The sequence below is a fragment of the Arctopsyche grandis genome, chromosome 3, assembly GCF_051622035.1.
Source record: "Arctopsyche grandis isolate Sample6627 chromosome 3, ASM5162203v2, whole genome shotgun sequence".
In the NCBI taxonomy this organism is placed as follows: Eukaryota; Metazoa; Arthropoda; class Insecta; order Trichoptera; family Hydropsychidae; genus Arctopsyche; species Arctopsyche grandis.
In genome coordinates, this window is record NC_135357.1 from 3,856,586 (window position 1) to 3,884,376 (window position 27,791).

Here is a 27,791-nt window from a genome sequence, read left to right on the forward strand (position 1 = left end):
GATGTATTTTACAACCTAAAAAATTTGATAATTTTTGTTTTCATGAAATCGGGTGTGGGGCACGATGGAACGGGAGACAGTTGAACATGTTCCACTGTGCCCCGCGGTGTTCCAGTGTGCCTCTAACCATATTTGCTTTTTCAGAAAACGCTTCAAAATGGTTAGAAACCGCATAAGGAAGACTGAAATAGGTCTACACGACGAAAAAGCTATGAGAGAGGCTATTGAGCTGGTTGAAAAAGGAATGAGCTTCAGAAAAGCGGCTGAAATGAAGAATGTGAAACTTGCGACACTCCATAGATACGTCAAGAAGAAAACAGAGTCTGGAATTGAAAACATGGAAGATATGCGTGTTACTCCGAAATACGCTTCGCGCGTAGTGTTTTCAACGGAATTAGAAGGTGCTCTTAAAATATATTTAATCACTGGGAGATGAAGCGGCAAATGGCTCCGAATTTCGGACACATTGCGCGATGGAAGTTGATTTGCGATCTCGGGCATGATTGCGCAATCGAGATCAACACTGGAGCCCTGATTGGGGATGCGCAGTAGAATTCGAATTACAACGCCACTAGTAATGGACGTCCTATTTGAACTTATTCCTATCAGGTTGACGTCCAGCCTTTTCGACTTTAAACTGTATATTAGGTATGTTCAGACTATGTCTGATGATCGACAGTCTGCGTCGTCTTGTGGATGATCTCGTTAACTTGGGCGTCCAGGTCGAGACGTGGAACGAAATTCTGGTGATGTTTATCACCAGAAAACTCGACCGGCGTACACTTCAGCAATGGGAGCTTCAGACTCCCAAGTATGAAGACTGCACGTTTAACAAAATAATGCATTTTCTAACGCGCCAGTGTCAAGCCATGGCAAATGCCGACTTCGTCTTAAAAGGCGAGTCGAATCCTCGACCAAGAACCTTTACGAATCCAAAGGCCGCAGTTCTGCATGTGAGAAGGGAACGCCCCTCTTGCATCAATTGCAGCATAAGTCATTCTCTGCTCCATCAAGTCCATCAAATGTCGACTATGTCTCAACTGCTTGAGACCAGGGCACATAGTTCACGTGTGCCAAACAAAGCAGAGATGCTTCAAATGCGGTCATGCCCATCAAACCATGTTGCATGACGCAACTCCATAGAAAACTTCCCGGAGCCCCAAGAAATCAGAGAACGCCAAACCCGTAAATTCATCGTTGGTTTTACACTCGGTGAGACGCGTATCGCCTTCTCACGCCCGAACTGTCCTGTTATCCACTGTGGAAGTACAAGTTCGCGGCGGAGATGGGCGTTCGCACAAGGTTCGAGCATTGTTAGATAACGGCTCCGAACTCAACCTCATCTCTGAAGACTTAAGAAGGCGACTCGCCTTAACGCTCTCGTGGACACTTCAAAATTACTTGCGCCTCGCGTGGGACACCAATTATCGATGCATTTCATGAACATATAAAACATAGATAAACCATCACTAAAACCCACAATTATCGTATATCGCTTATAGTCGCTTCTACTTCGCCGGAAGGCCGGCGGTCGCCGTTGCGAATCGTCGTGCTTGGTGATCGTGGTCATATCGTATTTGATTTGATGTTTGATTTCAGCATGGGAAGTGGGGGGCGTACAACTTCGTAATTTTAATTTCTTATTTCTAAATAAGATAAATTAATTTTCATGAATAATTTGATTTTTGCGATACATAACGTTTTTAATACATACATATTAAAAACATCAACTAGTAGTAAAAGTAATAATAATCAAAAGCAGTTGTTCTAACTTTTTTATTTATACAAAAAATCGTATTTATACAAAAATCGTATGTATTGTCGTGAAAAACAACTGAAAAACACTATTGTGAAAAACAAATGAAATACACTGTTGTGATGTGTAGGCATACCAACTTACTTTTTCACTCGCGCCTGTAAGCACAGACTTGTCGGGCGCAGTAAACATGTATATGTACATACATATATAAAAAAACAAGTGGACGGTCCGTTACAAACGGTTTCGCGACAACTGGCTCACGGACTCAACGGTGTTACGCGCACGAAATTTCACTCACGCGACAACAGCTCACAACAGTTATTTTGACAAATCTGCGGATTTTCAAAAGCATTTATTTATTTATTTTATTTTATTTTACGGTCAAGAAAAAATTGACCATTTTACATGTTGGAAATAGAGAAAGAAAAAGAAAAAAAAAATTAAAATGAAATATAAAAGAAAAATACGCATACATTCATATACTACAAAATAAATTACATTATATTAAAAAAATATTTAAATAAAATAGATTTCATGTTATATTTACTAACAATGAATAAATCGACCATGGACAATTCGTTTCCAACTCTGTGCAGTCTCAACATAGCTGAGTTCAATGAGTAATTAGTGGTAAACCTGGGCATCTTAGATGGTTACATCTAATTGATCTACCCGGCACATGGAAGCACACTAAACTCACCAAGTCAGAGCATTTAATAGTGCCATTAAGAAGACCACACAGAACTGAAATATCGTTAATTTTCCTTCTGTCATATAATTTTAGCAAATTAAGTTTCCTATAAATAATAACGTTAATGACATAATGATTATGACTTTTAAAAAATTCAAATTTGATGAATCTAATGAACTTTATTTGCACTGACTCTATTATGTTAATTTGTTTCATTAAATAAGGAGACCAAATGGTAGAATTGTACTCTAATTGGTTTCTAATCAGAGTGGTGTATAAAATTTTAATCGTATTTACATTTTTGAAGTGAGTACTATTTCTTATTAAGAAACCAAGTGTTTTGATGGCATTTTTTGTGATAAAATTTATATGAGAATTAAAAGTTAATTTGTCGTCAAAAATAACTCCTAGATCTTTAATTAGCGATGATAATGGTAATGATTCATTATTTATATGATAATTATAAATAATTTTGTTATTTGACCTACTGAACCTGACAACAGAACACTTCTTAATGTTTAAATATAATTTATTAAAAGAACACCAATCGTTTAATGACTTTAAATTAGTTTGTAAAGTAGCACAAGCGTTAGTGTCTTTTATACATTTAAATATTTTTAAATCGTCTGCAAATAAGAGCACTTTAACATCATTAAATATATTTATAATATCATTTATAAAAATATTGAATAGGACTGGTCCCATGTGAGATCCTTGGGGAACGCCACTAGTTGGATTAAAGGAGTAAGATTTAGAATGGCCGATTTTAACTAATAATGATCTATTGGACAAATAGCTCCGAAACCAGTTTAGTAATACACCGCTGATTCCGATACTGTTTAGTTTATATAATAAAATCTCAATATCAACTTTGTCAAATGCTTTACTGAAATCAGTGTAAATTGAGTCAACTTGCAATTTAACAGATAAGGCACTAGAAATAAAATTTTCATATAATAATAAATTGGATAAGGTAGATCTACCAGAAGTAAAACCATGTTGTTGTGGAATAATAATGTTATTAATGAAAGGAATAAATTCGTCTAATACTAAACTTTCAAAAAGTTTTGGAATAGTTGATAGTTGACAGATGGCTCTATAGTTCATTACATTATGTTTATCCCCATTTTTATGAAGAGGCATTAAATAGCCAGACTTCCAAGAATTGGGAAATATACCAGTGGAAATAGATTGATTAAAGAGATTAAAAAGAGGATAAGTTAATACATTAGCACAATTCTTGATAAAAATTGGGGGTATGTTGTCAGGACCCGCAGATTTAGATATATCTAAGGCATTTATTTTGTTAATCAATTTTTGAATAGATATATTTATAGAATGTAAAGGTGAAATCAGGACATTATTATTTACAATGCTATAATTAGAATTATTGTTGTTTTTGACATAGATCGATTTGAAAAAATCAGCAAAAAGATTGACTGAATCATTAGTATTGTCAACAAATTTACCGTTAAGTTGAATGTTTTCTGGTATATATGTTTTATTGTTGTTTAATTCTTTAGTAAATGACCAAAAATATTTGGAATTTGAATCAATGAATGATTCTGTTTTTTTAATATAATGTTTAAAACATTTGGATATATGTAGTTTACACAAAGCTCTTAGTTTTTTGAATTCAATATATATATGTGTGTAGAGTTATAAATTTTGAATAATTTGTGCACACTTTTTTTTTATGTATTAGGTGTTTTAATTCGGGACTAAACCATTTTGGAAAAAAATGCAACTTATTTTTATATTGAGGAACATGGTTGTATATACAAGAGATTAATAATTCATTCAGCATAATGACTTTTGATTCAAAGTTAATGTTATCGTTTAAGAACGACCAATTAGTGACATTTAATTGGTTCATGATTTCGTTATAATCGGCTCTGTGAAAATCAAAAATATTTTGCTGAATTAAAGGTAGATTAGTAGATTTATTTAAAGTAATAATAATATCTAGGGGTGGATGATGGCCATCCACTGGAGATAGAACATCATGAGATTTCATAACGTTAGTGTTTTTGAAATTGGAAAAAACTAAATCTAAGACACGATCATTCAAGTTGGAAATAGTATTAAATTGTTTAAGACCTAAATTTAAAGATAAATTTATAATTTCTTGATGAATTGGAGAATTTTCATTCATTTCAAGGTTTTGCCAGTCCAAATTTGGTAGATTAAAATCACAAGTTATTAAGAATTTTGAATCAGGATATTTTAATCTGATTGTTTCAATATTATTTATAAAATTATTATATACACTAATGTCAGAGGATGGAGGGATGTAAACACAACCGAATATGCACTTTACATTGAAAATTTTGGTTGATATAAATATTTGTTCGATGGAATTGTTTGTGTTGATGATGACAGATGATGAATGAACTTTTTTAATAAGAATTGCCACGCCACCGCCTCGAGTCTTCGTACTGGTGTTTATGTTTCTATCATACATATTGTATGTATGAAAGTTTAGTTCGGAGTCATTTATAAGGTTGTGTAGCCACGTTTCTGTTAATAATATGATGTCATATGCGGAAGCAGCTATAGCATTTTTAAGGAATTGTATTTTAGATATAATGCTTCTGACATTTTGGTAATATATTGTTAGTTTTTTGTACTATTTTTATTTATTATTTTAGGCACTCCGTTAAAATATTTTATTATTAAGTCACTTTCACCTTTGTCTTTTCTAGTATTCATTTCGTTCCACAAATTGTTTATATGTACGTTAGGTCATTTTTTATTTTAATTCCTAGTTTGGGTCCTTTTCTAAGTAATGATATTGCTGTTTGCTGTACATCGAGTTTAACTTTTAGGGGCCTTGGCTTCGTTCCTTGTTTTAATCCGATTCTATGAGCGGTGAATTTGTGGTTAGGTAGCTCGGCTTTTGACAATAAATTTGCGATTACATTATTGTCGTCATTATTACCTGTTTCAGTAATGTCAAATATGATAACATTGTTTTTTCTATTTTTTCTTTCTTCCATTTCACTAACAAGTTCCAATGTCGATTCAATCGTGGTGGGTGTATCTTTAGACATACACATTTTGGTAACTGACAGCTCTCCTTCCAGCATTGCAATATTACAGGACATTTCGCCTACAGTTTGCGAGATATCAGAGGTGAAAGGCATCAATTTGGCCATTTGGTCCTTGCTAAATCTATTGACAGGGTCCATGAGGACTTGGACCATACTCTCTAATATTTTGGAGACGCTTTGCACGTACTTGGCCTTTTTATATTTTATAATAGTAACAATGAAGAAGTAGCAAAAACACACTTTGGCGACACGACCGAACGCGACGACGAACACAATATTTGTTTAGTTTGTAGTACCGGTAGTTCCAAAGGTTTGTTTTCGGTCAAATACTGATACCACCAGTATCGGCACATTCGGTAACGCCCGTGAGCCAGCTGTCGCGATTGAAATTTTGTGCGCGTAACACCGTACGCACACACGGACACACGCACGCACGCACGCAAACACACATTGAAATCGAAATCGAAATCGCACGCACGCACGCACGGACGCACGCACACACACACACACACACACATTGAAATCACACGCACGCACGCACTCACACGCACACATTGAAATCAAAATCGCACGCATGCATGTACACACACACACATCGAAATCGTAGCACGCACGCACGCACGCACGGATGGACGGACGCACGCAAATACACACGCACGCACGCACGGATGCACGCACGCACCCACGCACTGAAGGACGCACACACGCACGGAAGGACGCACGCACGTACACACGCATGGATGCACGCACACACGCACGGATGGACGCACGCACGCGCACACACACGCATGGCCGGACGGATGTACGCACGCATGAAAGCACGCACGCACGGACGGATGCACGCACGCACATCGAAATCAAAATGACTACAAGTGACAAAAGTGTGTGTTTGTGGGGGGACGTAATTGTTACAAGTTTTTACAAGCTTACAAACTACATAATTGTCACGCGCGCCTCTATGGCACCGTCCACACACACGGTATTTACCGGCGTATCCAGTTCCCATATTGCAACCTGTGGTTGCTATTTAGGAACTGGTTATGGAAAATATCGTAAATATCGCCGGTAAATACCGTGTGTGTGGACGGCGCCTATGCATTGTATGGCTAGTCCGGCGCAATAAACAAGTTTTATGTGACGACTGCAATTGCAGTCGTGTCCCACGAGCATACAAAAAAATGACTGCAATTGCAGTCGTGTCCACCAAAGTGTTAAATGTCACTTACCAGTAGCTACGATATTTTGAGTAGATCGAAAAAGATTACACAATAATTTATAAGAAATGAATGCCGAAAAACCGATTTCCCAAAATATTTAACGCGCGGCCCAAACAACTTCACTTTGACAACTGAATAAAAATGGCCGCTTGTGCTCTTAATAAAAACAATCGAAATGTAAGATAGGGACAGAGTTATAGTTATAGTCTGAAGTCTTCACAGTGCTATTGAAAAAACGTACGAAAAAACACCCTCATGCTGTAATACCAAAAACATCCCCAAATCATTTGGCTGCCCGGTTTTCAACTATTCTAGTAACACAATGATAACTGAAATGTTCGTTCGACTTTCTCCTCATCCAATTTATTCTATCGGAGTCGCCAAGATTAAACTTGCTCTCGTCAGTAAAGATTACATTCTGATCAAATTTTGTGGAATTTTTCGCAATAAAACCATTTTTTCCATATAAATGCCGTTAAAAAGGGTTTTTTTGCTATTCGTCGTGCGCCATGTCCTGCTTGTCGAAGACGTGTCCTTATAATTTTGACGATGATCTCTTTTCCATTCGTTTGTCTGATTTCTCCTCTAATATCCTGGGCAGTTTTTAAACGATCCCTTTAACACGAATGTTTTATCATCCCATCTTCTTGAGGGGTTGTTTTTTTTTGCGGTACAACTGCCTGACTTGCAAATACCGGGTTCCGTTTCTCGATTATTTTGAGGAAATGTGCTAAACTTATCCGTTGACATCTCAACTGCAACGTAATTTTTCGTGTGGACAATCCTTTTGAAGATAGCGAAATTATTTGCCAAATTTTCGTCACGTCAAGTTACGCACAATTCGCCATGTTTCGCACAAATCGCAGTTACTCACTCGAAATCCGCACAAGAACTTAATAGAATACCTCAAAATGTTCGAAATATTACCCTTTTGAATAAAAAAAAAAAGTATTTTAGAAATTAGGGGGATTAATTAAACATATATCTTTAGTGCGATAACAAATCCAATAACCAAGCTCCTGAGCTCCCACAACCAACGGCCACGGCCACGAGGGCTTTTGGCTCGAACATCTATAATGTATAATCACATCGATGCTTAACACATCGAATCTACAGTGACGGAAAGAACTCTTACATATGTCCGTATCAACGTGCGAAGCTCATATGTCTAGTCGATAATAATACAAATTTCGTAAATAAAAAGTATTTGGAACTATTTTTTTTTTGTGTGACCAGTTATCATGCGCCAATTTTTATTTTTTGGGTGTGACCAGTTTTGTCGTGACCAATTTTTGGTGTGACCAGTTTTAGTGTGACGGGTGACGACATGTGACCAATCTACATAGAGCGACCGGTTATCCTGTTACCGGTTCACATTAGACTGTTTACCAAGTTGACGTGTGCTGATTTGTCGTGCCACCACCAGCATAAATGTTAAGCAACAAATTATTTCGTTAGTTTATAATGCCAAGAGTGGTCGGTAAAAAAATGAAAATTTTTCAGTTATTAATTATAAACATGATCAGTAACTTATTCTATAATCTGTATAATATAATAAATAGAGGTAGGACCGGAAGCGTGCCGCTCATTGTTCAATTCAGCCAGCAGCATAGCTCGGACGTTAAGCTTCTGCTTACCGTCAAGAAGGTGCCGGGTTCTATCCCTGAATGAAAATGAATTTTTCAGAGTATGCTGTTGGTCAGACCTGGATTTGTGACTCCAGGCTGATCGTTTCCTATCAGAGTTTGCCAATTTTCTCTGATTTCATTGTTGAAACGGTTCCCGGAAAAAAAATTGGCTAAAAATCCTTCCTACCTACTATGTCACCACTATTTTAAATTTGATGGATGTACAATAAAAATTTATGTACAATTCATAGATGTCTCGTTAATTTGCGAGTTTTTTCAGTGTCTCGCAATTCAACGACTTATAATAAAAAAATGCTGCATTTGTATTTGTAATTGGCCAGGAAGGCGCATTGGGATTTTCCTGTAAGGCCTTCCTGGTATATATGTAAAAATAAAAAAAAAAATTGTTGTAAATGCTTTGTAAAAAAGGTTCGGCAAACCTTTAACAATGCATTTACAACCTTTGAACAATAAACAGCCCCCTCATTGTCCGGGCTTTAATAATAAAAGATCAGTAATTTCAACAGTACAACGAATGAAGGTCTGTTCATACCTATCCAGCACGACCCGAATCCTACAAGTATCCTGCAAGTACGGACAGTATTCTTTAGTACATTCTATATGGACGCGCATTAATGCGTAAGTGCGCATGTGCGAATGGAGTATGAATACGTCCATATAATGTACCAAAGAATACTATCCGCAATTGCATGACACCTGCAGGATAAGGGTCGTGCTGGATAGGTATGAACAGACCTTTAGAGCCAAATTTCAACAGTACGATTAAGATATCTTTTTAGAGCCAAATTTTTTTAACTTACATCTAATATATAATTTGGAAAGAGACTTTGTATGTATCCTTGGTTAATTCTGGATAGTGTCTCAAGGAGAAATGTTTTCATTTGTGTTAATAAGGAAGCGAAATGTTTCCTCTTGATAACCAACGTACCTTGTTACCTCACTTTCTATTTCAACTAAAAAAATTTTAAATTGACAATGATTAGGAGCATTAGCTATACTGGAGTTGATAATCTTAATCGTCAATTCCATTACTTCGCAATTTTTTTCTGGAAATGTCTGCACACATAGCGCTTCTTGATGAATGATGCAATGGTAACCAAGTACCTCGTGATTAATTTTTCCTTTCAAAATATAAATTTTATAGTACTTTGGAAAAAGAGCCACGGTTTGCCGACCCCTGGATTACGATGATGAAGTATGTTTACCAAAATTATCTTAATTTCATCCAATAAATAAAAATTATTACATTTAAAATAAATAAAACAAGTAAGCCAAATAATAGATCTGTGTAATTTAATTTTCAATTATTATTTCTAACATCATGGCACGCATATAGCCAAAATGTAAGAATATTAACAGTATTTATATCATAACAATTTTTTATATTTATTCTAGTATGTAATTTATTATGTGACCAGAGGATAGATTTTCGAGTAATAATTTCACATTTTTGTAGATTTATCCAGCATGCAATTTTTTATGTTTCTCGAGAGTAGATTTTTAGTATATGATTTTAGACAAATTTCACACTTGTAAGACGTTTTCCCCGTGTGAGATCTCAAATATGACACAAATGCATCTTTTCGAATAAATGATTTTAGACAATTGTCACATTTATGTATGTGGTTTTATCCCAGGATGCGATTTTATATGTATATTGAGGATAGATTTTCGAGTAAATGATGTCAGACAAATTTCACACTTGTAAGGCTTTTCCCCCGTGTGAGATCTCAAATGTGACTCAAGTTTACTTTTAGAAATAAATGATTTTAAACAAATATCACATTTGTGTTGTTTTATCTCATTATGCAATTTTATATGTGCTTCGAGGCTAGATTTATGACTAAATGATTTTATACAAATGTCACACTTGTAAGGCTTTTCCCCCGTGTGAGATTTCAAATGTTGCAAAAGTCCACTTTCATGTGCCTTGAGTTTATATTTTTCAGTAAATGATTTTAGACAAATTTCACACTTGTAAGGCTTTTCCCCCGTGTGAGATCTCAAATGTCTCACAAGTTTACTTTTAGAAATAAATGATTTTAAACAAATGTCACATTTATGTGGTTTTATCCCATTATGAAATTTATTATTTACCCCCTTGTGAGATCTCAAATGTGACACAAGTCCATTTTGTCGAATAAATGATTTTAAACAAATATCACAATTGAACAGCTTTTCTCTAGGATGTGATCTTTTGAGTAAAATAAGTTCAGATTCACTGGGAAATGACTTTAAGCATGGTTCACTATTTTTTGGGTGAATTGTCGATTGCGAAGGCTCATCGTCCCATATTAAATCTTCCAATAAAACTTCTTCAGTTTTGATCTTCGACCAATCGTCTAACCTCAGTGGAGACGATTCGTTGTTTCGTAAACAAGCCTTTCGAAAGCTGCTCAACAATTCCAGACTGGTCTTACACGAAAGACACACCCTGTCTGGCAGCCCATCGCCTCTTTTGACCTGCAGATGGAAAAATAGTAGGATCAAGCGGTGAGAAGAGTTAACCACAATAAGTAATTGTAACCTGTAAGCTGTAACCAGCACCGACCTGAATTTGACAGCAGGTCCGAATGCGTTGCTCCAGACGCTCTGAATGAGGATCTGGTCTCCGGAAGATGGAGACGGAAGATGCGGCCGGAGCTGGTCCAAGACAAAGCCTGCACTCCATCGTCCCTGTGTTGAACTCTGACAACAAAAAACCAGATCGCCTAGCTTTTTTTTCAGTGACATATTTGGTCTAAATGTGATACTATGTAATCGGTTTCCGTGATTTGACAGAATGTTAAATTACAGAAAACGCAAATATCAGAATGCAAAGATCGAAAATCGAAAGATCTTAAGTCGAAAGATCAAAAAAAATGGTGCATGGTAAACGGTACATACTCACGTACATACTCACTTAATTTGCGCAAGCAGGATACAACAGGAACAAGAGGAACATGCTTTTCCTCCCGTATTCTGCACGCGCACATCAACACGGGAGGAAAAGCATGTTCCTCTTGTTCCTGTTGTATCCTACTCGTGCAAATTAAGTGAGTATGTAACGTTTACCATGCACCATTTTTTTGGATCTTTCGACTTAAGATCTTTCGAATTTCGATCTTTGCATTCTGATTTCTGCGTTTTCTGTCATTTAACATTCTGTCAAATCACGGAGACCGATTACATAGTGTGGGAATCTCGTCACATTCATCAAAACATTTACTGCGACGCAGAATACATTCCCAAAACCAGTCGAAGCACACCTTCAGCCATTAAACTAAACTCAAGCGGAACACCCCTAACAGTCGAGCGGAACCAAACCGGTCGAAGCACACCGCAGCCATTAAACTACATCGAGCGGAACGGTGCCAATCATTCCAGAAAAGTCTACCCCATCGACAAAAGCACATTCCTCGCTTACGCATCAACAACAGCCAGCAACCAGAAACACTATAAAAGGAGGTACAACCCAAACAACACCAGTCTTAATGCACTAACCTATGCTTAGTGTTCTAGCCATCCAAATCAGCAATGCGAGCAGCCGCCAGCCCGCACCACAACATCACCGCGAATCGGATCCCATATAATTCGCTAGATCGATAGGCATGGAGTAAACTCCATGGAACTATCTATAAAATATTACCCACTACTACTACAACACCAGTCGACCCACAGCAGCAAGCGTCGACACACAGCAGCAGACCAGTCGACATCCAGCTCCTGACCTGCCACCACTACACTACGCGGACTTGGAAGATCAACCAGCCGAACGAGCAACACACTGCCGCATCCAGAGACCTTCTGAACATAGCCGAATGCCGAGCCAGCGACACTACCATATCCAGAGACCGCTGAACGACATACTTTTGCCCAAATATAATACCTTTGTACAATATTTAGGCAAACAATAAAACTTTATTAAAACAAGCACAACAGTGTTTCGTTAGGCTGGGATACGGTCAACACATCCTACCCCGCCTACAATAGTATCACATTTAGACCAAATATGTCACTGAAAAAAAAGCTAGGCGATCTGGTTTTTTGTTGTCAGAGTTCAACACAGGGACGATGGAGTGCAGGCTTTGTCTTGGACCAGCTCCGGCCGCATCTTCCGTCTCCATCTTCCGGAGACCAGATCCTCATCCAGAGCGTCTGGAGCAACGCATTCGGACCTGCTGTCAAATTCAGGTCGGTGCTGGTTACAGCTTACAGGTTACAATTACTTATTGTGGTTTACTCTTCTCACCGCTTGATCCTACGTTTTTTCCATCTGCAGGTCAAAAGAGGCGATGGGCTGCCAGACAGGGTGTGTCTTTCGTGTAAGACCAGTCTGGAATTGTTGAGCAGCTTTCGAAAGGCTTGTTTACGAAACAACGAATCGTCTCCACTGAGGTTAGACGATTGCTCGAAGATCAAAACTGAAGAAGTTTTATTGGAAGATTTAATATGGGACGATGAGCCTTCGCAATCGACAATTCACCCAAAAAATAGTGAACCATGCTTAAAGTCATTTCCCAGTGAATCTGAACTTATTTTACTCAAAAGATCACATCCTAGAGAAAAGCTGTTCAATTGTGATATTTGTTTAAAATCATTTATTCGAAAAAATGGACTTGTGTCACATTTGAGATCTCACAAGGGGGTAAATAATAAATTTCATAATGGGATAAAACCACATAAATGTGACATTTGTTTAAAATCATTTATTTCTAAAAGTAAACTTGTGATACATTTGAGATCTCACACGGGGGAAAAGCCTTACTTGTGTGAAATTTGTCTGAAATCATTTACTGATAAATCTACTCTCAAGAAACATAAAAAATGGCATGCTGGGATAAAACCACACAAATGTGACATTTGTTCAAAATCATATTTTCGTAAAGATGAACTTGTGAGACATTTGAGATCTCACACGGGGGAAAATCCATACAAGTGTGAAATTTGTCTGAAATCATTTAATCATAAATCTAGCCTCGTAGCACATATAAAAATTCATGCTGGGATAAAACTACACAAATGTGATATTTGTTTAATATCATGTACTTCTAAAAGTAAACTTGTGAGACATTTGAGATCTCACACGGGGGAAAAGTCATACAAGTGTGAAATTTGTCTGAAATCATTTACTGATAAATCTACTCTCGAGAAACATAAAAAATTGCATGCTGGAATAAAACCACACAAATGTGACATTTGTTTAAAATCATTTGTTTGTAAATATAATCTTGTGAGTCATTTGAGATCTCACACAGGAGAAAAGCCATACATGTGTGAAATTTGTCTGAAATCATTTACTCGAAAATCTAGCCTCGAAGCACATATAAAAATTCATTCTGGGATAAAACTACACAAATGTGATATTTGTTTAAAATCATGTACTTCTAAAAGTAAACTTGTGAGACATTTGAGATCTCACATGGGGGAAAAGTCATACAAGTGTGAAATTTGTCTAAAATCATATACAACAAAATCTTATTTCGAGAAACATAAAAAATTGCACGCTTATTAAAACCACACAAATGTGAAATTTGTTTAAAATCATTACTCGAAAATCTATCCTATGGTCACATAATAAATTACATACTAGGATGAATATAAAAAAATTGTTATGATATAAATACTGTTAATAATCTTACATTTTGGCTATATGCGTGCCACGATGTTTCTGGCGCTCCCCTCATTGCAGTTTATTTAAAAAATTTCAAGAGCAATAATAATTGAAAAGTAAATACACAGATATATTATTTGGCTTTCTTGTTTAATATGTAATAATTTTAATTTATTGGATGAAATTGTGATAATTTTGGTAAACAAACTTCATCATCCTAAGCCAGAGGTCGGCAAACCGCGACTCTTTTTTTTCTAAAGTACAGGTATTCCTCGACTTACGACGGTCTTCCTGAACCTCGGTCGTAAGTCGAATCCGTCGTAAGTCGAGGAATATATTGATATTTTTTTTTTCGGTGATTTTACTTACTTTTATTAATACAGTAGTTCAAATGAATTCATATTTAAATTTAAAAAAAATTAAACATCTACATCATCCGTACTTATTAATTATAAATTATACATCCTCATCACTTATCACATAAGTACAATCCATTTCTTCATCTTCAGTTGGAGATACAGTCGTATGAGTTTTTTTGAAAAATGTGTATAATTTTGTTTGAACAGTATCCTGTTTTTTTTCTCTATTTATTTCTTGGTAGCATACGAGAGAACCTGCGGTTCACATTTGAAAATCTTTTACTGTCTGGGTCCATCATTTCAAACTTTTGTATCCTTTGATTAATTTAATTAAAAGCAGCAGCCATTTCTTTCAATACAAATTTTTTCAGCGGTTCCGCAGATGTGATTGATTCATTTTCATCAATATCCTCTTCTGCAACCATTTGAGTTTCAAGATCTAATAATTCTGCATTGGTTAGATCTTCTGAATCATTTTCAAGAAGTTGGTTGATGTCTTCGTTATCTACGTCAAATTGTAGACGTTCACTAAATTGTACGATTAGGTTAGTAATATCCTCGACATTTTTTCCTTTTTCGTATATGGAAAGAGAATCGGGTTCAAATCGATTGGTGAGTTTTTTCCATATTCCGTACATACCGTTAAAGGGTCCATCCCTTATCTATATTTCTTATAGCATGAAGGATATTATAATTTTTCCAAAATTCTTGAAAAGTTTTTCCTTCTTCTATTACTTCAAAGCCTTGTGCAAATGTAATTTTTAAATAATGAGCTTTAAGAGACGCAATAGAATTCGCTTTTCAATCTTGTCATCGATCTAAATCACTAGTAATTTTTCCATTTGTTGAATGGCTCCGAGTCTTTTTTATTTATTTATTATTTTAGATTTAATTGACAAGGACCCTTTAACGGCTTCACGATTTTTTTCTTTATCTTTTAAAATAGTGGAGACCGTTGAATGTGACAATTTCAAATTATTTACCAAGTCCATCACTTTTTTACCACTATCATATTGTTATATCACTTAAAGTTTCATTTCTAAATCTTATCACCTTTCTCTTTTTTTTAACAAGAGTTTATTTATCAGTCATTATCCCGTTTCTTTATCACACATTATAAATGTTCTTATAAATAAAAATTTGAGAACTAATCAACACGAAACTGAGATAATAAACATCCTAAAATAATAACGAACAGTTATGTAACAAACGGTAACGACCGTATGAGTTTGCGACTGGTGACGAATCCCAAAGGAATGAGTCAAAACTTAATTTTTAAAACTACTGCGATGTTTCATTTCTCCCAAATGAGAATTCCCCGTTTTCATAACTCACATCCGCTTGAGATTTATCAATCAATTTTTGAAAAATAATTAATTAATAAAAAATATATTATTTTTTTTCGGTCGTAAGTGCGAACCGTCGTAAGTCGAGGACTACCTGTACTCTAAAACAGGCCTGGGCAAACTTTTTGGATGAAGAAATTTAGAAATTAGAAACATTAGAAATTCACATTTCCATTGAATTATTTACTTTTAAATTGAAATAACATTATAATGTATGTAATGTTAATATGACATAAATGGCAATTAATACATAATGTTTATAAAATTAATCATCTTTTTTATTTGTTTTTCTTATAATTTTTTACTGTGGTAAAGGGGGCGATTCTTTCAATATGGTTAAGAAACACTGATGTACATTATAGATGTTCGAACCAAAAGCCCTCGTGGCCGTTGGTTGTGGGAGCTCAGAAGCTCGGTTTTGGATTTGTTATCGCACTAAAGATATATATATCATTCCAATAATTACTTAAATTTATGTAAAAATCATCACATTCGTCCACTCGAGCATAGAAGAGAAATAGCAGATATTACATATGAACATATCTTATGGAAATAGTGCGTCGAGAGATGTTGCTCGGTGCGGACGTGTGTGTGTGTGTGTGTTGTTCCCGATAAGTAGTCACCGGAGCCTGAGAGGGCCGTGTATTGTTCAAAGGTTGTAAATGCATTGTTAAAGGTTTGCCGAACAATGGATAGCACTGTGACTATCCTACCTCTACCGATAAGTATTTGTGTCATTTGGAGCTAGAGAGGGGCAGCGGCGTAGCTAGAAATTTTGGGCCCTGATGCAAATATTACGCAAGGGCCCCTTGATAATTTTTTTATACGAAATGAAATAAGTTTATGTACATATTTTACATAATAAATATTCATATAATAGAGAAAATAATAAAATATTTTAGGAATAATCTCACCAATTTTAATTTTTCTACACAATATTTGGCACTCAAGTTCTCGTTACTATGATAGTTATCGTTAGTATGATGGACTTTTCGGCTGCCAGATGTTACGTTATAGAGGTTTTAGTGACTTTGTGACGAGTAATTTGTGACCAGTAATCACCGAACCCTGAAAAACACCGTTCTAGCTCAGAGGTAGTTGAAGTTATAAGCAGAATTTGAATAAGTTTTGTTATTTCCACACGAACTTTGTATAAATTGATTGCAAAAATAAGTTTTAAAAATATTAATACTATGCATTCCTTTCTTTGAGTAAAACCCTTCTAATTCAGTTTGAAATTTTTCTTTATCTAGCATTCGATATGATTCAACGGTTAGTAGTAGATCTTCCATTGGCATTTTCTTTCAGTACTTATCAAAATTTTCTTTATTAAATAATTTCACAGCTTTTACTTGATTAGAAAAAGTATATTTTTCTTTTATATCCTTAATAATAACATCGCACATATTTTTGGCTTCTATAATATGTGCGATAATATATGCATATAATATTGTTACGTACGCCGCGGATTAAGTGAATGGAATCCCAGAAACTATGTGACCGTTCAAGGGTTACCTGTTAACGGATTAACTAAGTGCTTGCACTTAGGATCAACGGATATCTATTAACGGATTAACTAAGTGCTTGCACTTACTTCCAGGATTATATCTGGACTCTAAGTGCATTTAGGCTAAACAATGAACATTGTTAGTCCTTTCGCAATTGACCGAATGCGATGCGGCACGTGGTCTCGTACTTTTTCGCACATTCGTATTTTTATTGTCATATTATTACCTCTAATAACTAATAATGGCTAACAGTGTTCAAGACATTTTAACTATTCCGTTTTCAAATAGAAGTTTTGAGATAAAATTAAAAATAATTAAAGATGGGAAACCGTGTCCGTCTCTTCCAAATTTATCCAGTTTGCAAAAAGAAAAAACAAAAGTTTACACTAGACATTTTTGCGTTTCAAATTATAAAAATTTCGAATGGATTACAGGCTGTGAAATTCGATCCAAACTTTTCTGCTGGCCATGTTTATTGTTCTCCAAAGATATTAATGTGTGGAACAAAGAAGAATTTGCTGATCTCAACCATTTGACAGCAGCACTGAAGAAACACGAAGGCACACGTGCAATCATTTCTTTCCATACAAATGTTTGGCAAACAACGAATCGACGTATTAATTGACAGTCAACGTAAAGCCGAAATAAGTCGACATAATGAACAAGTAAATAAAAAAGAGATGTTTTAAAACGAATTATTAACGCAATAATCTATCTAGGAAAACAAGAACTGTCCCTGCGTGTCAGCAAGTTTTGTTGCTATTATTCTCGATGAAACTTCAGATATAATGACAAAATCACAGCTCTCAACAGTTTTACGTTTTGTATGTAAAGGCAATGTACATGAACGGCTTATTAGTTTTACAGACGTTAGTGCTGATTGTTAGTGCTGAGTTAAATTCTTCAACTAGTGAACATAGTTGAAGAATTTAAAATTCAAGACAAATTGGTTGGACAGACTTATGATGGAGCAAGTGTAATGAGTGGACACGTAAATGGTTTGCAATCCAAAGTCCTCAATGCTTATCCTTTTGCTCTTTTTACACACTGTTATGCTCATGTATTGAATTTAGTATTGCAGCAAGGTCTTTCTGATATTAAAGAAAGTAAATCATTTTTTCAAACTTTAAATGGATTGTCTACATACTTTTCAAAATCTTCCAAAAGAGTATTCGCTTTACAGGAATTTGTGACAAAAAGACTTCCCTCTGTAGCACCCACAAGGTGGAATTTTACATCTCGTTTAAGTAGCACAGTACAACAATACAGAAGTCAATTTACAGATTTTTTTCGACATGTTATAGAAAATTGTGAATTATGGGACACAGATACACAAAACTGTTTGGAATAACTGATGTTTTGTATATATTGTAAAAAAATTAATGATGCTTTGCAGCAACTGAAATACGAAAGGGATAATAATTTTGAAATGTTATGGAATAATTATTTAAATGAAAAAAATGATGATCATGATCGTAGTCCACAAAGATTAAGAAATTATTCAGAAGTAGAAGATAAAACTTCATTTCGTCAATTATATTTCAAAATAGTTGATAGCATAATCGCACAAGTCGAATGTAGATATTCTTCACTTTCCAAATTAGAATATTTCCACCTTCTTTGTAATGATAAATATGACGAATATAAAGAAAATTTTCCAAATGTTTTAATTACTAAATTAAAAGATTTTTATGGATCACTGTTTGATTATATTCGATTGAAAAACGAACTCATTGTGTTATATTCCAGCTCTGAATTTTCAGAGAAACCTCTTCATGAATTAATACAATTCATGACAAAAAATAACCTCGAATCTGGTTGTAAAGAGGTGTTTAAGCTGGGAGAATTAATATTAACGATACCAAGCAATACAGCTTCAGCAGAACGCTCTTTTTCGGCGCTGAAAAGAATAAAAACTTGCTATAGAGGTACGCAAGGTCAAGATAGATTATGTGGCCTTAGCTTAATTTCAATAGAAAAAAAGTTATTGGTCGAATTAAAACAGAAAGACACATTCTATGCAGACGTGATTGAAAAGTTTATGTCTCAGAAACGTCGCATTGAACTTATGTATAAATAACTAATAAATAAAACATTTTTGTAATGCAAAACAAGTATTTTTTTTTAATTGCTAATTTTATACCCTACGCCCTACGGCATACACAGCACACCCGGTATTAACACCCACCGTCCGCCACTGATGTAGGTAAAAGTGAAAACCCTCGACAGGACGCATATCTAAGTTTCGCATATTTCCATAAGTAATACGAGAATTGCCTTTCGGACCTTACAGAACACTAAACTCAAAATTTCAAATCCCATAGATTACAACCATGATTTTTTTTATAAAATTAAAATTATAAATATGAAATAGTAACTAATTCGCAATATATTTCGCAAATAATACGCAAAAAATTGGATATCGTTAATGTTAATATAGTGACTGTATAATGATTGAAAAATTATAGTAAATCAACAATATGTATATTCATTATGAAAAATGCAAAAAAACATTTAAAATTAGTTTATCGAAAGAGAATTAGTATTAAAAATTATTAAGTGCATAAAGGATTAACTATAGCAAAATAATAGCTTTCAAAAAGCGTGGACAAGGATAAAGGACAAAGTATTGTTATATTTACGTCAAAATTGTCTCGCCGACCTGGTTGGAGACCGTTGCTCCAAGAGTCTAAGCTACCGATATGCGCCTTCCACGTTAGGCAGTCAATATAGAGGTGGCTTATTGATAGTAAACATTTCATTATAAAAGGGCGTGCATATTATATATACAATATATCAAAAGAAAAATAATCAATACTGCAAAGTTAAATTCTATTGTGGTTACAAAAAAATTACGTTATAGAAGATTACGTTTGAAAATATTGGAAACGGAAGGAGAGTTGGTATTTAGTACATTGTGACCAATAAAGCGTTCTAATCAAACCAATTAAGCTAAAATTAGTATTCGAATTTCTAAAGATGATAGAGACCTTAAAGACATGTCGCAGATGAAATAAACGGTAGTAAAATTTTAAATTTATTGAATTCCGTTCACGGTAGTGTGGGAATCTCGTCACCATCATCAAGACATATACTGCGACGCAGAATACATTCCTAAAACCTTCTAGAAAGCTCCACCCCAACCAGGCGAGCGGAAACAAACCGGTCGAAGCACACCTGCAGTCATTAAACTAAACTCAAGCGGAACGGTGCCGAAACCTTCTAGTAAGTTCTACCCCTACAAGTCGAGTAGAACAAAACTGGTCGAAGCACACCTGCAGCCATTAAACCAACATCGAGCGGAACACCCCTACCAGTCGAGTGGAACCAAACCGGTCGAAGCACACCGCAGCCATTAAACTACATCGAGCGGAACGGTGCCAATCATTCCAGAAAATTCTACCCCATCGACAAAAGCACATTCCTCGCTTACGCATCAACAACAGCCACCACGGGTCACATGATACCCAGAAACACTATAAAAGGAGGTACAACCCAAACAACGCAAACAACCCACAACCCACAGCAAACCCACAACCCAAACAACCCACAGCAGCAAGCGCCGACACACAGCAACAGAGAGTCGACCCACAGCAGCAAGCGTCGACACACAGCAGCAGACCAGAGACCATCTGAACATAGCCGAACGCCGAGCCAGAAACACACTGCCGCATCCAGAGACCTTCTGAACATAGCCGAACAACGAGCCAGCAACACACTGCCGCATCCAGAGACCTTCTGAACATAGCCGAACAACGAGCCAGCAACACACTGCCGCATCCAGAGACCTTCTGAACATAGCCGAATGCCGATCCAGCGACACTCTACCATATCCAGAGACCGCTGAACGACATACTTTTGCCCACATATTCTAATACCTTTGTACAATATTTAGGCAAACAATAAAACTTTATTAAAACAAGCACAACAGTGTTTCGTTAGGCTGGGATACGGTCAACACATCCTACCCCGCCTACATTGGTGACCCCGACGTGATCTGAACTACGCAGCCTTCACAGCAGCCCACAGCGCTGTCAACAGCATCCTACCCCACCTACATTGGTGACCCCATCTTAGAACTACGCAGCCTTCACAGCAGTCAACAGCGCAGTCAACACGGCAGCCCACAGTGCAGCCTCCACAACAACCAACAGCCGCCACGACAACAGTCAACAGCGCAGTCAACAAAGCAGCCCACAGTGCAGTCAACTTCCAACCTCACCATAACTGGTGACCCCAACTAAGAATTACGCAGCCTTCACAGCAGTCAACAGCGCAGTCAACACAGCAGCCCACAGCGCAGCCTACATAGCAGCCCACATCGCAGCCTACAAAGCAGCCCACATCGCAGCCTACATAGCAGCCCACATCGCAGCCTACATAGCAGCCCACATCGCAGCCTACATAGCAGCCCACATCGCAGCGGTGACGGTTGATATGAATATACCCATACAAAATGTACCAAAGAATACTTTTCGTACGGCCGGATACCTGCTGAAGTCGGTACGTGCTGACTAGGTATGAACAGACCTTAGTCCGTTTACCCGCAGTGCGGGTAAAGGGACTACTAGTCAAATGTGAACCTGTCACAGGACAACTGGTCGCTCTAGATCGGTCACTCGTGATCATCCGTCACGCTAAAACTGGTCACGAGAAAACTGGTCACACGCTAAAACTGGTCACGAGAAAACTGGTCACACGCTAAAACTGGTCACACGCTGAAACTGGTCACGAGAAAACTGGTCACACCCAAAAATTAAAAATTGGTCACACAAACAAAAATATTCTCAAATACTTTTTATTTACGAAATTTTTACTATTATCGACTTGACATGTGTTCGAGCCAAAGGCCCTCGTGGCCGTGGCCGTGGCCGTTGTTTGTGGTCTTCGCGAGGAGTTCGCGGGCATCTGTCAGCCCATCTGACGTTCGCATCGCTCGCATCCGAGAAGGTTGGCAATCGGTTTTGCGTTCATTTCACTTTGACAGTTCAAATGTCAAATCAAAATTTAATCTTAATTCACCGCGGGGAGGTCTATGAAAACACTGATTGTGTTAGTAAGAGGATCCTTTATTTATGTTCACTTGTTACAATAGTAATTATATGTAAAAACGAAGGTCGTTTTGTTTTCTCAGCTTCGGAGCCAATGGGACGTTGCCAGAGATTCATTCTGCACGTTTGTACAAGAGCGATGATTATGCCATCGGCTTCATCTTTAATATGGACGGTATCTAAAAGTGAATTCGTCATTTTATAATTTATAATAACTTGTTACATCTCATCTACATAAATAAATCGTCGGTAACATTATTTGTTTATCTTTGTTACATTGTAAAACATTTTCTATATGTCATCTATATATTATAATATATATTCAATTGTAAATAGGTTTTTGAGCTCTTTCTCCTATTATGCTGTGCATTAACATTAGAATAATATAATACTATGATTACTAACCAAATAAAATAAATGTAAAATAGAAAATGATCAGTAGATCAGTAGCTATTAAAATATGTAGATATAAGATGTATTGTGAACATAATTTCGTAATAATAAAAAGCATTTAAAAATCAAACCAAATAATATATATTCAAGAATATGTTTATGTAGAATAAAAATAAAAGAATAAATAAAAACAACGGCCACGGCCACGGCCACGAGGGCCTTTGGCTCGAACATATGTCTAGTCGATAATAATAAAAATTTCGTAAATAAAAAGTATTTGAGAATATTTTTGTTTGTGTGACCAATTTTAAATTTTTGGGTGTGACCAGTTTTCTCATGACCAGTTTCAGCGTGTGACCAGTTTTCTCGTGACCAGTTTTAGCGGGTGACCAATTTTCTCGTGACCAGTTTTAGCGTGTGACCGGTTTTAGCGTGTGACCAGTTTTCTCGTGACCAGTTTTAGCGTGACGGATGATCACGAGTGACCGATCTAGAGCGACCAGTTGTCCTGTGACAGGTTCACATTTGACTAGTAATCACCGAACCGTCCTGTGCGTGTGGACGAGCCGCCACTGGATATAATTACGGGTCTACGTGACTTGACAGAATGTTAAATTACAGAAAACGCAAATATCGGAAGGCAAAGATCGAAAATCGAAAGATCTTAAGTCGAAAGATCAAAAAAAAATGGTGCATGGTAAACGGTACATACTCACGTACATACTCACTTAATTTGCGCGAGCAGGATACAACAGGAACAAGAGGAACATGCTTTTCCTCCCGTATTCTGCGCGCGCACATTAGAGTCGTGATTATTACAGTAAAGGGATTTTCTATAAATTTAATTTTGGCGCCTCCTATTCTCCCTATACATTGAATAGTCTAACATTGAATGTATATTTTCTGTAAGAAAAGAATTTTAAATTTATTATGTACATATGTAGCTTTATAAAATGTTCATTGTCATAATATTCATTACCTTGATCATACTAGTCATTTTTCCACCTCTTTCATATAAAAATGCAGCATGCTGTTGAACTGCCTCCACCACATCCACCACATCCTATGAAAATAGCATTGAAATCAGTGGAACCCAATCACGGGAATGTTTATCGACTTGAAACGATCCACCTTGAATTTGTTAGACCAGCATACAATGAAATCCATCCTGGCAAAAAGCTCTATGGATAAACCGTCATCTGATGTGGAACCCACGGGGTTATGTTTATATTCTTTAGAAAAGTTGTACATGATAGAGGAGTTAGATGGTGTTCAGTTATATCAACGGCTTCGAATAAAAGTTTACACTGACTCATTAATGTATTATATATGCCGCAGTATAGAATACACACACGTCAAATGTCAAATGTGAAAACGTAAACAAATGTCTGTTAGTGTGTGTGTGAGCTATCGACACGACACCGGTGGCGAGTAGTAGTAATAACGCAAAACGGACGGGAAACTTAGATATGCGTCCTGTCGAGGGTTTTCACTTTTACCTACATATGTATATTGTTGCGTAGGGTTGGGTGGAGGATCTTAAAAGATCAAGTAAAAGGCCTTAGTCGTTTCACAGCATTTATTGATGATTAAGGAGATACACGCACTGGCAGTGCTCAGTCCAGAATGACATAATATCGCCTACGTATAAAGGGTAGATCTCTCAGGACGTCTAATTTGTTAACCTATTGTATAGTCACGTATTCGGATATGTATTCCCACGACATTGGGTCTCCCCGTACCGATTCTGAGAAAGGACTAACAACGGTCATTGTTTAGCCTAAATGCACTTGGAGTCCAGATATAATCCTGGAAGTAAGTGCAAGCACTTAGTTAATCCGTTAATAGATATCCGTTGATCCTAAGTGCAAGCACTTAGTTAATCCGTTAACAGGTAACCCTTGAACGGTCACATAGTTTCTGGGATTCTATTCACTTAATCCGCGGCGTACGTAACAATATTATATGCATATATTATCGCACATATTATAGAAGCCAAAAATATGTGCGATGCTATTATTAAGGATATAAAAGAAAAATATACTTTTTCTAATCAAGTAAAAGCTGTGAAATTATTTAATAAAGAAAATTTTGATAAGTACTGAAAGAAAATGCCAATGGAAGATCTACTACTAACCGTTGAATCATATCGAATGCTAGATAAAGAAAAATTTCAAACTGAATTAGAAGGGTTTTACTCAAGGAAAGGAATGCATAGTATTAATATTTTTAAAACTTATTTTTGCAATCAATTTATACAAAGTTCGTGTGGAAATAACAAAACTTATTCAAATTCTGCTTATAACTTCAACTACCTCTGAGCTAGAACGGTGTTTTTCAGGGTTCGGTGATTACTGGTCACAAATTACTCGTCACAAAGTCACTAAAATCTCTATAACGTAACATCTGGCAGCCGAAAAGTCCATCATACTAACGATAACTATCATAGTAACGAGAACTTGAGTGCCAAATATTGTGTATTCGCGATTTTCATGGCAAAAATTGTCTTTGTGACCACCCCAATGTGACGAATAGTCCAATTACCGTTTTTCAGCATTCATTGGAATAATGCTTGCGTCTGGCAGAAATAGGACCCGAAAATTAAGCTTAAATGAATTGTGGACTAATGACAGCGCTTTTTGCCACCCATTTTTTACGGCATCTATGTCTCGGGATAGGTTCATCACAATATTCAGTCAAATTCGTTTTGACGACAAAGAAACCAGACAAGAAAGAATACACGTGTCGTCTGATAAATTAGAACCTATCAGGACATATTTTAATAAATTTGTAGACGAATGTAAACGTAATTATTCTCCAAGTTGCAACATTACGCACAAGGGCTTTTGGTTCGAACATCTATAATGTACATCAGTGTTTCTTAACCATATTGAAAGAATCGCCCCCTTTACCACAGTAAAAAATTATAAGAAAAACAAATAAAAAACATGATTAATTTTATAAACATTATGTATTGCTTGTATTATAAACATTTATGTCATATTAACATTACATACATTATAATGTTATTTCAATTTAAAAGTAAATAATTCAATGGAAATGTGAATTTCTAATGTTTCTAATTTCTAAATTTCTTCATCCAAAAAGTTTGCCCAGGCCTGTTTTAGAGTACAGATAGTCCTCGACTTACGACGATTCGACTTACGACGATTCGACTTACGACGATTCGACTTACGACGGTTCGCACTTACGACCGAAAAAAAATAATATATTTTTTATTAATTAATTATTTTTCAAAAATTGATTGATAAATCTCAAGCGGATGTGAGTTATGAAAACGGGGAATTCTCATTCGGGAGAAATGAAACATCGCAGTAGTTTTAAAAATTAAGCACTTACGACCGAAAAAAAATAATATATTTTTTAATAATATATTTATACCAAAACTATCACAATTTCATCCAATAAATTAAAATTATTACATATAAAACAAGTAAGCCAAATAATATATCTGTGTATTTAATTTTCAATTATTATTGCTCTTAAAATTATTTAAATAAACTGCAATGAGGGGAGCGCCAGAAACATCGTGGCACGCATATAGTCAAAATGTAAGAATATTAACAGTATTTATATCATAACAATTTTTTTTATATTTATCCTAGTATGTAATTTATTATGTGACCATAGGATAGATTTTCGAGTAATGATTTTAAACAAATTTCACATTTGTGTGGTTTTAATCAGCATGCAATTTTTTATGTTTCTCGAAATAAGATTTTTTTGTATATGATTTTAGACAAATTTCACACTTGTAAGACGTTTTCCCCGTGTGAGATCTCAAATGTCTCACAAGTCTATCTTTTCGAATAAATGATTTTAAACAAATATAACATTTGTGTAGTTTTATCCCAGAATGTATTTTTTTATGTGCTTCGAGGCTAGATTTATGACTTAATGATTTCAGACAAATTTCACACTCGTATGGCTTTTCTCCTGTGTGAGATCTCAAATGCCTCACAAGTTTACTTTTAGAAATACATGATTTTAAACAAATGTCACATTTATGTGGTTTTATCCCATCATGAAATTTATTATTTACCCCATTGTAAGATCTCAAATGTATCAGAAGTTTATCTTTTCGAATAAATGATTTTAAACAAATATCACATTTGTGTAGTTTTATCCCAGCATGAATTTTTATATGTGCTTCGAGGCTAGATTTTCGAGTAAATGATTTCAGACAAATTTCACACTTGTATGGCTTTTCTCCCGTGTGAGATCTCAAATGTTTCACAAGTTCATCTTTACGAACATATGATTTTGAACAAATGTCACATTTGTGTGGTTTTATCCCAGCATGCAATTTTTTATGTGTCTGGAGGTGAGATTTTTCAGTAAATGATTTTAGACAAATTTCACACTTGTAAGGCTTTTCCCCCGTGTGAGATCTCAAATGTCTCACAAGTTTACTGTTAGAAATACATGATTTTAAACAAATGTCACATTTATGTGGTTTTATCCCATCATGAAATTTATTATTTCCCCCCTTGTGAGATCTCAAATGTGACACAAGTCCATTTTTTCGAATAAATGATTTTAAACAAATATCACATTTGAACAGCTTTTCTCCAGGATGTGATCTTTTGTGTAAAATAAGTTCAGATTCACTGGGAAATGACTTTAAGCACGTTTCACTGTTTTTTCGGTGAATTGTCGATTGCGAAGGCTCATCGTCCCATATGAAATCTTCCAATAAAACTTCTTCAGTCTTGATCTTCGAGCAATCGTCTAACCTCAGTTGAGACGATTCGTTGTTTCGAAAACAAGCCTTTCGAAAGCTGATCAACAATTCCAGACTGGTCTTACACGAAAGACACACCCTGTCTGGCAATCCATCGCCTCTTTTGACCTGCAGATGGAAAAATAGTAGGATCAAGCGGTGAGAAGAGTTAACCACAATAAGTAATTGTAACCTGTAAGCTGTAACCAGCACCGACCTGAATTTGACAGCAGGTCCGAATGCGTTGCTCCAGACGCTCTGGATGAGGATCGCTGAAGATGGAGACGGAAGATGCGGCCGGAGCTGGTCCAAGACAAAGCCTGCACTCCATCGTCTCTGCACTCCATCAAATCTGACAGCAACCACTTCCCACGCCTAGCTATTTTTTTTCAGTGGCTTATTTGGTCTAAATGGCCGCGTCAAACACG

At 36.0% G+C, this 27,791-nt stretch overlaps 3 protein-coding genes and 1 long non-coding RNA gene across 4 annotated transcripts in view; 2 read left to right on the forward strand and 2 right to left on the reverse strand.

Annotated features, from left to right (window-relative positions):
- The window catches only part of LOC143909787 (uncharacterized), a 279,264-nt gene that overhangs the window by 131,875 nt on the left and 119,598 nt on the right, over window positions 1-27,791 (forward strand). The gene's annotated exons all lie outside the window — the stretch shown is intronic.
- On the reverse strand, window positions 9,495-11,127 carry LOC143923207 (uncharacterized). The gene is made up of 2 exons (XM_077446764.1): window positions 10,921-11,127; window positions 9,495-10,832 (listed from the first exon to the last, which is right to left on the reverse strand). The coding sequence occupies exons 1-2, from the start codon at window positions 11,038-11,040 to the stop codon at window positions 9,984-9,986; spliced, it is 969 nt and encodes a 322-aa protein (XP_077302890.1). The 5' UTR covers window positions 11,041-11,127; the 3' UTR covers window positions 9,495-9,983.
- On the forward strand, window positions 12,346-15,935 carry LOC143909273 (uncharacterized). The gene is made up of 3 exons (XM_077427180.1): window positions 12,346-12,542; window positions 12,631-14,866; window positions 15,735-15,935. Exons 1-2 carry the CDS (start codon window positions 12,423-12,425, stop codon window positions 13,861-13,863), a joined length of 1,353 nt encoding a protein of 450 aa, XP_077283306.1. The 5' UTR covers window positions 12,346-12,422; the 3' UTR covers window positions 13,864-14,866; window positions 15,735-15,935.
- On the reverse strand, window positions 26,320-27,740 carry LOC143909965 (uncharacterized). Its single transcript, XM_077428289.1, has 2 exons — window positions 27,581-27,740; window positions 26,320-27,492 (listed from the first exon to the last, which is right to left on the reverse strand). Exons 1-2 carry the CDS (start codon window positions 27,692-27,694, stop codon window positions 26,320-26,322), a joined length of 1,287 nt encoding a protein of 428 aa, XP_077284415.1. The 5' UTR covers window positions 27,695-27,740.